Genomic DNA, 15288 nt, shown 5'->3' with positions numbered 1-15288 from the left:
ATTTTTCAGAATGAGCTTTTATTCTAAAAATTTTAGAGAACTCGCTTTTAGAGTCGTCTCAATTCATTTACCCTATCGATCTTAAAATTCATTATAAGGCGATGACAAAAAGATAAGTGGCCAAGTCATCATTTTGCTCGTGAAAATTGTGGAAACGCCGTCTTGAGACAACTCGTCCACCCACGTCTTCCTTGTCCCTCCCTTTTCTTCAATCTCAAGTTATCATTCTAAAGCGCAATTTAGCCGAGGGTAGATATCATCGCACACCTTATCGGCCATATTGCAAGCGCGTTTATAGGATACATTAAGCATTGCGCGGATCTAAGAATAAGACTGCATACGTATTTCAGAGATCACTTCTTCGCAAGAAAAGTGACGCAAGTAAAAAAGTGTTAAATAAATTATTTAGGAGAGAGAAAAGGAAATTGTATTTTAAAATTAAGACAGTAAATTAAATATACGTCAAATAGAACTAATCACAAATTGCTTATTTCAAATTTCAAGTTTTAAAAATAATGTAGATATTAATTTGTTAATAATGTTATATTATAAAAATCACTAAAAATTACTCCTATTTCGATTTGTATCATTTCTCTCATTTTCAATTCTTTTCTATTTTCTATTTCAATTCAACTATGTATATCGCTTTTTTTCCGATATTGAAGCCTGATATATTCAGAACGTAATACGAAATTCAAAAAATTTCAAATGTATCATGTTTTTTTACGAGAGTGCGATACAATTACGTATCCATCCTTTTCGCTCGTTTCTTCTTTCGAGGAATTACATAAGTACGCCAACTAGTGAAATAACAGGGAAAATGGACGAAACTCGGGATCTCGTTGGAAATAACGTGACTGGCTGTTAACTCAAACGTTAACTCTCAAACGGCTACGTAAAATTTTAATTTCCAGTGTTGAGTAACGATCTAATTAATTCTACAACTTCTTTGAACACTATAAAGAACACCTACGCCTAGGGCAAAATCTTCTTACCGATCTCCAAAATTAAGATTCTTACTTTGGAGAATTAATTTCCAGTTGTTGTGTTATCGATTCGAAAAATTCATCATAGTTACATAGAGAATCAGATAACAACGGTCACGCGATAAGTCTACACAAGACTCGGATGTCAAATACAGTTTTCGTTTAAAACACAAGGCTGACAGTAAATTAAAAACATCGCCCTTTAGATATTCAGATCGTTTGCGCTCTCAAATTATTCGCAACAAGATAATTTCATTTTATAGATGAACAGAATTCAGAAATATACGTATCAGCATACGCTATAAATAGAAAAAGGTCATTGCACCACAATGTTCAATTCGTTCCAAAGTATAGACCTCGGAGATAGGTATTTTTATTTATTCCTAAACAAGTTATCCGTAAACAAGTTCGTGTCACCTACCAACCTATCTGAAACAGTTTGCGGTGCAAGATAACCGCGTTGCTCGAGACGCGTATTGCATATCGATTCAACAAACCAAGGAAACCAGGATGGACTCGGCGACGGTGTCGCCCAGTGAGCAAAGTCGCTGTTCACATGGTCCAGTTCGGAACAAGTCCCGTCGTGTCTCGCCGTCATGTCTGAGGATACCGGTATGTATTATACGAGTACATGCATGCTCTTTATACGTTGCCTTCAAAGCGGGACTCGCGGGACTCATTCGTGACTGCACGCGCTATCGCCGACCTGTCACGCGTCCGCACACGTTCTCGATGGATCTCGCTCGCGATCCGTCAAATCGATCGAATCCACTTTGCGAGGGGTCACGCGAGGATCATCACGCGCCTGCTGATTGCACCCTGACATTTCCCATCTCGCACTAGCTCGAAACTCCACCCGGGAGACGTAGGCGAACACCAACATAGGTTGTCAATCACTTGGCTGGAATGATCGAGGTAGTTCTAAAGATGTAACAATTGACGGCTTTTTCGAACCGCATTTCGCGCACGCGAAATCGAAAACATGGAAGTTAGTTAATTGAACGCGCTTTACTTGCTGATAAAGTATGCATGTGACTTGACGGTGTTGTGGAATTGTATCTCGAGGTCAATTTCCGCCGAGTACAAAAGAGCATGTTTTTCTCTGATTATTTTTCTTTACTTCGTGACATTGATCATTCGAAATTAGTTATTGATTATTACTGATATTTTTGAGAAAACGATAATGCCTGATCTTATTCAGAAAATTTAAGTTATTACTTTTTCTTTCTTGCGATTAATTATTTATTAAAGTTCACGATTGCAATGGTTATTTTTATTGTCGCAAGAAGTAAGCTGTATTTTAGTAATGTAAAATAATTTAACAATCTGTGAGTATTTCCAACGTCTTATTGATTGCAACTCCCCACCTCACAACAACATTATTGCGGCAGCAATTAAAGCACGGAGTGTAAGAAATGGTCGTTGTTATTTTTCCCAAACGTATAACAGAAATTGTAGAAAATTTAACGTGAGTTTTTACCGACGTATACATATTATTCCACGATCTCTCTTATTCTTTCCTTTCTTCGCCGTTTTCCAAGCTTTCTATTTTTTTCACTTTTAATTGCTTTTCGGGCGCCATTCTCGTCGTTATTCGATTTTCCGTTCCAAGAATTTCACAATATTTCTTCAATGTAATCACAGTGAAATGTGTAAATAGTCGTTTACTTCCGAAAATTTAAAAAATTCTATTATATTTTTTTACAAAAAATTTAGTTACATTACTGTTAACAAAAAAATAATTCATGTGATAGTTTATCAAACGGATAAATAATGAGTATTGTATAAACAGAGTAATTGATTTAAAATTTTTAACATTTTAGATAAAATAGAGAATTTATTTATTAAAAGTACCATTTAATCTCGCAAATATATACAAGAATGCAACGATAAATAACATTCTAATTCAATTATATATGTTATAATGTAAATTGCAGTTACAGTAATCATTAATGTAATTAAATAGATCCAGATAAACTATTGATAAACGTATATAATTTAGTTATTAAAGTTTATTTATAAAGCATTAAATTACTTAGAATATTAGTCAATTTAGTCTATTTAGTTAATCATAGGCATTAGTTAAATTAAACTTTATTCTAAAATATCACAAATAATCGATATTTTACGTTAGTTCGAATACCATATGTGTTACTATAGATAGACAATGGCTAGACAAGACATTCAACGTTTCTTGAAAAGACAAAGTGCAACTCTTTTGTTTCCGCGCGTTGAATCATTGATGGATCCAACTATACGTATCTTGATGTAAAGTTAGTATACCTTTCTTCTATACAGCGGAGGTCTATAATGTCTTTAGAGCCATAAAATGCGACATTTGCGTCGTCGAATAGCGGATACGATAGAAATAGATATCGAGTGATCTGGATTTAGATCTGTACCTATTGCTATCAAATGAATTGTGATAAGGGCAGGGTTCCCATGAAGAACTTGATAAAAAACCGTTCTAATAAAATTTTATCTTCTATACAATATGATTGAAGTATCTTGAATTATCATCTATTTTTTTAGAATTTTTATTTTTATACAAAATACATATCTTTTTCTCGAACTATAAAAATATTCTTCATAATTTTATTGCCTTTACTCCCAACAATAATATAATCAACATACATATATCATAATATAATCATAATACGTAATCATATATATTCTTATATAGTTGATTTACATCTTTTGTTGGAAAATCCATTTCCACTTGGTTTGTGTAAATAATTTAATTGAATTGTTATTAGAAAAAGAATTTTATAATATAACTTTTTTTTATTATTTTAATATAATCGATTAAAAAAATGAATAAATGTCTAGTAAATAATTATACAATGACGATAAAAAAGATTTAGTCTAATGTAATTTTATTCACAAAAATTTTATTCGATAAATCATATATAAATAACGAAAAATATACGCGATAGGTGAGCGTGACGATTCTCAGAATATATATTGCTCACAGATTAATCGACCTCCAGATAAGGGACGACCTGAGCATTATTATATCTCGACCGTCAACTCCGTAATTCGTGCAAAACTATCACGACTTTCGTCAGGCCTCTCAATCACACTCCACTCTAATCTCAGCATCTGTTGAATCGAATCAATCAGAGAGCAAAGTTAACTTCCGAGCTTGCCCCGAATGAGCTCGGATCTCGTGACCGCAAACGAGTTTTCTCGGTTTAGCCTGGATTTCGATGTGGGCGAGGGAGAAATCAGACTGTTTAGAGATCGCACATACGAGATCTTTGACGCCTGACAGCCACGCGAGATTCTCGCCACGAGCCGATTCCCATTTCTCTTGCCACGGACTCGTTCACGCGAGATTGCGAATCAGGCGAGATTCCACGAAGGCGGACACGAGCGTACAACAAAATCGCGAGGCTCTGTTCTTATCACGTAGGCGGTAACACGTATTCCGCGATGTAGAGCCAGTTTCACAAAGCCGTCAGTCTCTCATTGTCTTCCGTCCGATAATCGTCAGATCGTTTGCTCTATGCTTGCTCTCTCGTCAGATCGTTCAGAAGACACAGTCGTTTACCGATAGCGCCCGATAATGTCGCTTTGTCGATAGATCGTTCCGTGTCATTTGACAAGTCATGGTCTTCTCTTGCGAGGGACGAGATCCCTTGGAGCACACCAGTCTTTATCAGCGCGCCGGTCAGACATCCCTCATCGTTCCACTTGACGACTCACATGAATAACCAATATTTCATCGCTATTCGTCAAATTATTTAAAAATCACGAATCGACCGTGAAACAATATTGGCAACGTTATCTTTTTGTTTTCTCTCTCTCTTATAGAGTAGAATTATCACGATTGTAAACATCTAGCACGTCGTTATATTTAAAAAATATTTATCTTTCTTGTTTAATCATTTTATTGGACCGCTGCTTGCAGAGAGTGAAGATAGTGATGCCGAGGGTGGTCTGGGCAACGTAAACAAATTGGTGATGCGACCACCTGGCCACAGCGGTAAAGCTAAGAAGGGCCACATTTGCTTTGACGCGACCTTTGAAACCGGCAATCTCGGCAGAGTGGACTTGATCTCTGAATTCGAATACGATCTCTTTATTAGACCTGACACTTGTGGTCCCAGATTACGCCTGTGGTTTAACTTCACCGTAGACAACGTGAAGGCAGATCAACGAGTGATTTTCAACATCGTAAACATCTCTAAGAGCGCTAATCTCTTTCGACAGGGGATGACGCCGTTAGTGAAGAGCAGTACTAGACCGAAATGGCAGAGGATACCACGAGAACAGGTGAGTGACTATTTTCGAAATAATCTGTTTCGAAAAGTCTATAAAATGACTATTTTGATTTAAATCTCCTACCTATCTATAGTAATTAATGAATTTTTAATTATATGTGTATTATTCCAAAATATATTTATAGCTTCAAACGAAGAATAATAACGAACAATAACATTCTTCTTTGGTAAAAATTATTAAATTTGTTGTTAGAAACTAATAGAAAAGAGTAATTTTAGAAAAATATTTTGTCCCGATTATTTAATTCACTATCCTAAATTTGCAATTTCAATTTGTAAATGTTTGCACATCAATCTAGCAAATCTAATCAATTGCATCTATCGCATGATTGAGAGACGCAGACATTTCAATTTATTAGAAGTATCTTCATGTTAAATCTAGAAAAACTATGCCAGGGTTCTTCTAATATCCAATTACTCCATCAAGCAGTAGTCTTTTAAATTAGAATTATCAGCATCGTGAGTCGTTTGATGATTATCACGTTGCCTACGTATAGCTGACAGCTAAATTTGATCAATCAATATCGTCACAAAATGATGTAATATATTCCACCAAAATATGATTTTGACATAAATCACTTTTTTACTAGCAACTAAAAAAGTCTCTCTTGATATTTACTTTATAGCTGGCGTTATTAATTTGTTTATATTTTTATCAATTTCATTAAAGAGTAATAGAAGCGCTGATTCGTTTCCTCTCGATGTTACAGGTATTCTATTACAGATCTGCGCAGCATCAAAATCACTATGTACTAAGCTTCGCTTTTGCGTTCGACCGTGAAGACGATGTTTATCAATTCGCTCTAACGTATCCATACTCGTATACGCGTTACATGGTGCATCTCGACAACTTGTGCAGCAGATTATTGTATACGAAGCGAGAGACGTTGGCTGAGTCGATCCAAAAGAGGAATGTAGAGCTCGTGACTATAACTTCCGACCTCGAAGACGTGGAACGACCTAGAAAAGTGGTCGTCGTCCTCGCTAGAGTTCACCCCGGTGAGTCACCGTCCTCCTTCGTGTGTCAGGGTTTGATGGATTTCTTAGTCAGTGCGCATCCTATCGCTCAAGTTCTAAGGGAATACGTGATCTTCAAGATAGTCCCGATGCTGAACCCCGATGGTGCCTTTCTCGGAAATTACAGGTGAGAAAAAACGGGAAGAAATTAATAGATGTACTTAATAATAAACTGGTGACAAATAAAAACTCGGATTGAAAATCGAATAAATAAGTTTGCTGTTTCCGCGAATGTTCTTCTCATCGTAGGCGAAAAAATAATGTTCAATCATTTTACACGCTAAGATCTACCGTGATGGGATTAGATCTGAATCGATCTTGGAACTGCATCTCCGAATGGATTCACCCTACCTTGTTCGCGACTAGAGCGATGCTAAAGTCGCTCGATAAGAACGCACAGACCCCATTGGATTGCGTGCTAGATTTACACGCTCATACCAATGCCACGGGCGTCTTCGTCTACGGAAATACATACGAAGATGTCTACAGGTAACTCTAATTCATTTCAAATAATTTTAAATATTCCATTAAGCGAAATTCCGAAAGAACCGAACTACTCTATCGTGAAGCGACAGAATAGAAATCTAACGTTAATCGCGCTTGTAACCTAATCTGACTCATGGCTGCCAGCCTCTCAGGTACGAGAGGCACATTGTCCTACCGAAATTGCTAGCTCAGCACGCGGAGGACTATGAACTGGGCAACACTATGTACAATCAAGATCACAACAAAGCCGGAACTGCCCGTCGTTATCTATGCTCTATCCTAAAGGAACATGTCAATTGCTACAGTATCGAGGTTTCCATGTACGGTTACAACAAAAAGGGAATACCGGGTATAATGCCGTACACGGAAGAAGGATGTATCCTTCACGATCATATTAATCACACTGTTATAATATGAGATCTCTCTCTCTCTCTCTCTCTCTCTCTCTCTCTCTCTCTCTTTCTCTCTCTCCACGCTAAAATTAATATTGTAAATACCAAAATTAAAATTGTTGAAATCTTGTTAAGAATTTCGATATCATTAATTATACATGCGTCAAAATTTGAATGTAGATTGAGATTCAATCAAGAGAAAGAACCCTTAACGATCGGAGTCGAATCCAGATTACAGACTGGGTCGCAATCTGGCACGCGTTTTTTTAGAATATTACAAGCTCACTGGGCTTATCCCGTCGGGGCTTCCCGATCAGCCATCGAGCAGACGAGCGCGTCAATCTCGGCAGAGACATCGTCTTCCAAGAGAGCCCAGACCAAGAACAGTCCGAACTCCGGCAACCTTGCATCTTGCCAGCATCTACGAGTAATTATTTTCATTTTTTTTCGCATATAGATGTATCGATCACTCTGAATGTCCCAGACTTTTATCATGAAGACTTTTAACATGAATTAATTTATTACTTATTAACCTTCAACTATTATAGATAACTGCACCTAAGTTCTAAAGTGTCGTGTTTCAAGTAGAAAATGCAAGTAAACTTCCGCGATTGGAAGATGAAGGTTCAAAGCTTTTTACCTACAATTTAGAATAATAACTTTATCATACCAATCGTATAGATTGTTCAATCTCTACAACACACAATATTCTTAGAATATTAAAATAGATAAATAATATTCAAATAACATTCTAGGAATATTGTGTGCTTACAGGGATTGTCCAAAAATTTTCGCTTTGTCCAAATATGATCCGTTGCTGTAGTTGAGGGTTAAAGATAAAATTAAGAAGAAAGAATGTCATTTCAATATTGATTTATCGCAATAATCCGCTCTCTCGAGTATGGGCAAACTTTCGCGTGGGGATCAACTAGTTAAATAAAATAAGATAAGATCAACAGAGAGTTCTATAACTTCTATAACTGAAACTAAAGAGTTCCCTAACTAAAGAGACGCCAAAACGTCTTGAAAACGTAAAACATTAGTTTAGAATTCAGGACAGAGCGATGCATGTTATTTACCGAGGTAAATTAAACTCGGCTAATCTCGGGTCAAATCGTCAGGTACTTCCGGGAGAAACCTGAGCAGCTCCCGAGCGCTCGTTACCGATCGATGAGTAGTACGCGGATGGGACAACAGCCCGGAACCGGAATCGCGAGTGAAACTGGAACGGGCGTCGGCGGCGGGTGCAAAAGCCCGAGCTACAGGTTCCGGAGCCCCGGGGCACCGCTCGACAGAGTGCAGACCCTGACGGGGCGACCCGCCGAGCCGCGGCTCACCATTATCGATTTCAATCAGCTGACGCGGGGCGGTTTGGAGCTCGCAGCCAACAAGAACAAACCGACGGTCCCATACAAGAAAGTCGTCAAGTCGCGCAGATAGCGATCGTCTCGTCTCGGTTAAGGAGAGATCCTTCGCGATTCTCCAACGTCTCCAAGGGCGCGAAAATCAAATGTCACGGTATGCCATATTATTATTTTCTGTATACGAGACGGAAATTGCCTTCGTGACAACATTAAGCAATATTGGTTCACATGAATGTAGGTGGTCGAACAGATGAACCATCGCATCGATTCGCACTACTTCTGGCGACGGAAATAGAAGACTTGTCGACGAGAAAAGATATGCGGAGAATGCATTTCGGATGCTGCCTTTTAGCGAATTGTTGATGCTAGTGTTTGTTATTAAGAAACTTCCGCTTCTTTTACATCGAATAATTCAATAATATCAATGCGCACAATATTATTCTTCATATTATGCAATAGTCATTCTTTGAAATATCAATATTTTACATTCTCTCACATCATTCTCGCTTCTTTCCTCGAAGAGAAAAATAATCTCTAATTAATCTTTATCTCACATTGCATGTTTCCAACTTTTAATATATATACTTGTTGCATTTCTCATAATTGTTTATAATATTGTTGTCACAACATTACATATATGATATTATAACTATTACATTCAAAGATAAATATATTAATAATAATGATAAAAATATATTATAATTATTAAACATTAAATAAAACAAATAGAGCATGCTGTCACATTATTAATGTACCATTTCCGAATTGCATCTAGAGCTTTACGTAAACTCTGTACGATGAAATTAGTGTCACACATAAAATTATTAGAAGATTATTAGATTTTAAATTATAAAAAACTTTTAATACAATATCATATCAGATAATTCATGTCAGTTGTTCAATTTAAAGACGAATGGAACGAAAGGAAAACATCGTTAGTGTCTAATCAATATAATTCTTTAATTCGGAAAATTCTATAATTGTTTCAAAACTGATTTAATATGGCAAGTTATAATTAGGAGAGATAGTCGTAATCGATCAATACACAAGACTGATTTCTTGGGAACACTCTGCATTTCTTGATCTCTGACAAGCACACCGAACACAATCACACGTGGTGATCGACCATACGCTCCAGATGCATTTCGGGAAACGGTCGTGGCGCCTCCGCCAACAACGACGATCGACAGTGATTGGCATTGCACGTACCTGAGAGAATGCGACAATTACGTTTCCTAAAACTCAACGAACCCGCGCTCGAGGCACGCGCGTATTGGATGGACAGAAGACGCAGGTACTACGCGATGGCCCGTTTACACCTGGCTGGATATGGACCTAAGGATACTCGGAGACTGGGCGCGGGTGTGTCCGTGCATTTAACGTACGACGACGACAAACGGCGACGGAAGAGTCGGTATACTAATCGTGCTTGCGAATTCAATCACGAACAACGAACAAACGAATTTACCGTGTGCGTGTATACGTGTGGGTGTACGCTTGTACGTGAGATAGTTGTGCGTGAGAGAGCGAGTGTCGGTGTCCCTGCGTGACTAAGGTGTGCGTTTCCGAATGTACGTATGTATATGTGTATTTATATTATGTATATACATACATATATATGTATATATATATATATGCGCGCGTGTGTGTGTGTGTATGTGTGTATATGTGTGCCGATATATTTGCGGTTATATATTATACGTGTACATGTCAATCAATCGGAACTGAAGAGGAACTAAAACGGAAAGAAATGAAACTATAGCGAAAGAAGGGAGCAGACAAGCGGCCAGTAGCTCTTCTACCCCTGGGCTCGAGACGGAACTGGCCCGTGGGCCGCTCCGACGGGCTCGCGAGAGTCGCGAGACTCCCTCCCCCGCCCCCCACCCCTCCCCGGTCCGTCCGACGATCCTCTCAACGTTCCTTCCCCGCCGCGCCGCGCCACGCCAGCGCGGTTTGTTCGTAACCCTCTTCTCGCCCAACCACCGTCGGTGTCGCTACCGCACCGCTTGCCCTGCATCCTCGGTTTCTCGCACGCCCCCCCCCCCCGTTCTCACCCTCCCCGTCGTGAGTGCGTTTTCCTCCCCTCCGTGCCGCTCCGTGCATCCCCCTCGAGCCGGGCCGGGCACTTCGGGGTTGGACGAGAGCAGGGCGGTGGTCGTTGAACCAGGTATATAACGACTGACGTCTGCGTCGTGCCGGTTGCGCAGCAGTGAAACCGCCCTTACACGGCCGTGCTTTCCCTCTCCCTCCCCCTCCCCCCTTCCTCCCGGCCTCCTCGTTCGTCCCTCGTTCAGTGCGCGGGGTTGCAACCCCCATGCACCCTATTGCTACAGCACAGCTCTTCTGGACGGTTCCCCAGGAGAAGCGACTAACCTCCGCGAACCCGGGCGGTACGGGCGGCGAGGGGAAGACAGAAGGGCAGGAGGGGGTGCAGAAAGCCTGAGGGGGATGGATCTGTGCAACGGAGTCGACGTGTACGCGCGCCAGTGGATTAATATCGCGCTGGATTCGCTAGGGCCGAAATGATTTAATTCCAGCTTTTAATCCAAGCTTTTATCTACGCTTCGATATTAGATTATACATTGTCGGCGCCTCTTTTTCGCAATTTCTTTTATCCACCGCCACGGAAATGTTGCCAAGAAACCGGCCGACTTGAGCTTCCTTCGTTCTCTTTCTTGTCAAAACTGAACATTTTATTGCCCCCGCGAGAGATTTTACTGTCGAAATTGTCGATTAATCGCATCACGCTTACGCGACGCTTTTAATTTTGTTTCGCATTAAAAAGTAAAAATTTTGCAAATGGGACGCACCATAAATCACAATATTTCCTTATTCCATTCCTGTTCTGAATAGAAACATATAATTTTCGCTTCATATAAGACGCTTCATATAAGACGCTGAATGACATATTGAAAGATTTCCAACATAAAGCCATTAAACGCGAAGGATAATTAATTGGTCTATTCTATCGAATTGATTCTTCAGATTTAAAATTAAAGTACCCCGTTTTTTAAATAATCCCAATGAACATTATTACATATATATGAACAGATTCATCGAAAAAAATTCAGAGTCTGAGTCTGAAATAAATATAATATAAATTTTCTTTCTATATATCGAAATATAAAAATAAAAAACGGAGAAAGAAGTCTGTGGAAAATGGAAACGGTAGGGAGAACAATATCCATTAAAGGAAAGAAAAAAACTGTTTTTCTCTTAATGGATCTTTTCCTAGTGTTAAGAATTCTAAGCTTCAGCTTCGTTATCCTCAGGATGATCATCTTATTTACTGCAAGATAATGCTATCTTCATGTTTTTAGCATGGAGCTGTTAATAAAATGAGCGAGATTATTCACGCTAATTAAATTCAACCTCATAAATAAATAAATAATTAAAAATTTGAGGAATTTTATTATTATTCCATTTTCGTGATAAAATATAAATCTCTCTTCCTCTTTAAATTATTATTATATTTCAGTTCATGGAATACGTCATTGTAATGTTACGCTCGAACTTTGGCTTCCTTTTCTGATTGGAGTTTCGTGCGTTAAACTGAACAAAAAATAGTCACTCTGTCTTCTTATAAATCGTATATTTTCACGTATATTCATATATTTTATTATACGTGATATTTTATTATGCTATTTATTATATATTTTATATACTTATTGTATATAAATATGTAATGCATGCAATACATTTTTTATCGTATATGTATATTGCAGCGTTTGCTAGCGTACTCATATATGCAAAAATATATTACATATTGTATACTTTTTTCAATTGAATATATGAGACATTATTATTTATTAATAGCACGTTGATGAGTATTTATCTAAAATAAGGGGATTCATATTTTTATAGTAATGTTCAATTTACACATCATGCTGCCATCTAACGTAATCTTGTGAAATCTTCTAAGAATTTCCATTAAATCTTTATAAAGTGATATGACGATAATTTGTAATCGGTTTTTCAAACAATATCGATTAAACAATAAAATATTCTATAACAATGTTTTTATTGGCTATGCTATTTTTATTATGCACTTTTCTGATCATCTAAATAAAGCGTATAATTAAAATGATTTTTGTGTATGCGCACTAAAAAATGTTTTTTAGTATTGTTATAAGGATGTTATATTTGCATAAAAGAGTTAAAAGTCTTTTTCAGTTTCAGTTTGAAATATAGTGAAAAGTGAAAATTATTGCGACATCGAGAAATAAATTAAAATTTTTTACACGCTAATTAAGTGAAATTCTAATTCAAATAATTTTTTTTGTCTAAATACAATTATTCTCTTGATAATTTGTTTTTTAATCGTAAAAACTAGTGTTTCAAAATACTTTATATCAATACATATACAAAGTTTTGTATATTCGCGTACAGACAACTTCGATGGCTCGTATAGCTTTCAGCGCGCATGCTTGTGAACAGTGATAGGAACTTTCAAAATACCTGTGCGTTCCGAAATTTATCGAGAAAAGATTTATAAGCGTTCGCAAGTGCATGTTCCAAAATTGACTGCATTCTTTTTAGGAGACATAGGGCCGATTGTTCCATCTTTTAGTAAATCTTACCTGTGAGATAAATCTGGTAATCCGTACATGTGATTGGATAATCTTGCTACTTACTCAACAGGTAAAATTTACCAAAAGGTGGAACAACCGGCCCATAGTACGATATTCATAGTCCGTTCTTATTTCAAGACTGTTTTAAGGCTGCATTCCAAAACTTCTTCTCCGAGGAAGATTTTACTCTATAGCTATAATATACGTTGCGTGTACTACATATTTCGAGTACAATTTTCCTCAGAGAGGAAGTTTTGGAATGTAGCCTAAGTAATATTTAAAAATGCTAAACGGCCCTCTAATTGATTCGTAACTTTTTAAAGCTGTACTTAAAACGGTTTTGAATATAAGATATGACTGTAAATACCCGCCATAATGGCCACAACGCAGACTCTTGCCCTAAAATGCTAATGCGGCTCTCTGATTGGTTCATGACATCTCAAGATTTAAGAGTCTTGAATATAAAATTGACTATGAATATCGACCTATAACTGAATTGTTGCAAATGTTACACGTCATTTTCATGGAAAAAAATGTAGCGTTCCACACAATTTGTAATGATTGAAATTGAAAATAAACGGTTTGTTAAATGCCAATTAAATAATTTAGAAATTCAATAAACAATTTTGAAAGTATTTGTTTACAATTAATTAATATAATTTTATTTTCAAGAAATTAAAATCTATTAAAAACTATAAGTACAGTGGAGTATGTATTTCCTATTATTACCAATAGATCATGTTGATCGATGCATGTAATTTTACATAGAATAACTATTGATTGTTTCTAGTACATTCACTATAAAAACTGAAACGAGAAAATCTATTGAAACACATTGGCCAGCCATAAGTTGTTTCCTATAAAGAACATTAAATTGCGACTTCTACAGTTTAAAATTAATAGATCTGTTCGTCTTATTTACACTTTTTACACTTAAAATGAGATAGATATATATTTGCCGCTGAAAAGAGAGAAAACAAAGATGCCAAGTGTAAAGTGTACAAGGCAAACAGACCTTCGTCGGTCATAAATTTCCGGCTTCATAAAATGCTTGCTTGATCTACGTACAAGTATATATGTCGTTGGATAAATCATACCAATCATACATACATACATATATACATAAAAAATTTCACTTTTCACGATTATGATCTATAAAAAAATGTATATGATCGATACCTTGATGTGAATGCTTAAGTAGACAAAATTTTAACCAATCATCACGACACAAGGCGATGCCGATGAGTCATATTCTCGATGATTCTCGAATTATATTCCTGGACCTGCGTCATGGTTAGGTTAGGTTAGGATACCGTTACTAGCGTGAAGTTGGCGTTGACGGTACTTCCAACTCCGTGATCGAAGCCGAAGGTATGGATGTATGTGTGTGGAGTGTGGAGTCCTCTTCGGTTTAGTAGCTCGCCATGTTTTTTACTGAGTGGGGTGTGTAGAAGAGGCCGGGGTGTAAAATCATCTCTCGAGGCATGCAGGTACGTCGTGGATTCTGAATTGTTTTTTTTACCATCTCGATGAAACGCGCGGGCATTCCCGATCGCGGACGCCCGCACATCACGACGTGGCTCACGTCGCCCATCGATGACTCGCATTTCGTAACGTCGTCACACACGGGCCTTCGTTCACGAGCAGAGCTATGACTCAGGCGAAATTCTATAGCGCAATCGGCAAGGTTATTCGCGTTGTTACACCCCCTTCCTCCCCCTGCCCCTCGCCCAACCTGGGATTAGGATCCCCGCTGCCAGCGTCTCGTGCGCGCGGAGTGTGGACACGCGGCCGCGCGTCGCCTAAATTTACCCCTCTTAGTCCGGACGCGCGTTCTCTTACTCGGCGACAACACCTGAGATATACGTCGTTGCCTTTATCGCATATCGCACGTATCTAGAGATAACACGTTTCTTTAACAAGGACCACAATGGTTTCAGGCGCGTGTGATATCCGTTGTACGGATCGGTAAGATTCCGTTTGGATTTTGGTCTTTGTTTCTCTCGGTCTCCTGTGCATGCTGATGCAATTTGTCGTTTTGAACATTGCAGTGTTCAACAAAGATTGGCTACATATGTATGTGTGTATATATACGTATGTGTATATTTGACTACCTTGACATCCCTTGTATTTCTTTAAATAGATACAAATGGACGTTAAAACGAAATGTTATATATAACTAAGTA

At 37.9% G+C, this 15288-nt stretch overlaps 3 protein-coding genes across 7 annotated transcripts in view; 2 read left to right on the top strand and 1 right to left on the bottom strand.

Annotated features, from left to right (window-relative positions):
- The window catches only part of LOC108755813 (ELAV-like protein 3), a 44756-nt gene extending 34949 nt beyond the window's left edge, over nucleotides 1–9807 (bottom strand). Inside the window, exon 1 of the mRNA XM_018499105.1 lies at nucleotides 9741–9807. The gene's annotated coding sequence lies outside the window, so the exon portion shown is untranslated. The remainder of the gene's footprint in view (nucleotides 1–9740) is intronic.
- LOC108755816 (cytosolic carboxypeptidase 6) lies at nucleotides 1554–8663 on the top strand. Its single transcript, XM_018499118.1, has 7 exons — nucleotides 1554–1598; nucleotides 4900–5264; nucleotides 5983–6416; nucleotides 6575–6778; nucleotides 6928–7151; nucleotides 7399–7594; nucleotides 8289–8663. The coding sequence occupies exons 1-7, from the start codon at nucleotides 1583–1585 to the stop codon at nucleotides 8605–8607; spliced, it is 1758 nt and encodes a 585-aa protein (XP_018354620.1). The 5' UTR covers nucleotides 1554–1582; the 3' UTR covers nucleotides 8608–8663.
- A 4647-nt stretch (nucleotides 9808–14454) lies between the features above and the next one.
- LOC108755811 overlaps nucleotides 14455–15288 on the top strand; it is a 10124-nt gene continuing 9290 nt past the window's right edge. For 3 of the 5 annotated variants that reach the window (XM_018499097.1, XM_018499098.1, XM_018499094.1), the window contains exon 1: nucleotides 14455–14592. The gene's annotated coding sequence lies outside the window, so the exon portion shown is untranslated. The other 2 variants (XM_018499095.1, XM_018499096.1) reach the window with 2 other exon arrangements.

This window comes from Trachymyrmex septentrionalis, unplaced genomic scaffold, assembly GCF_001594115.1.
Source record: "Trachymyrmex septentrionalis isolate Tsep2-gDNA-1 unplaced genomic scaffold, Tsep1.0 scaffold9, whole genome shotgun sequence".
Taxonomy (NCBI): domain Eukaryota; kingdom Metazoa; phylum Arthropoda; class Insecta; order Hymenoptera; family Formicidae; genus Trachymyrmex; species Trachymyrmex septentrionalis.
The sequence above is the reverse complement of the archived record's forward strand: the minus strand, read 5'-3'. Positions and strand labels throughout refer to the sequence as shown.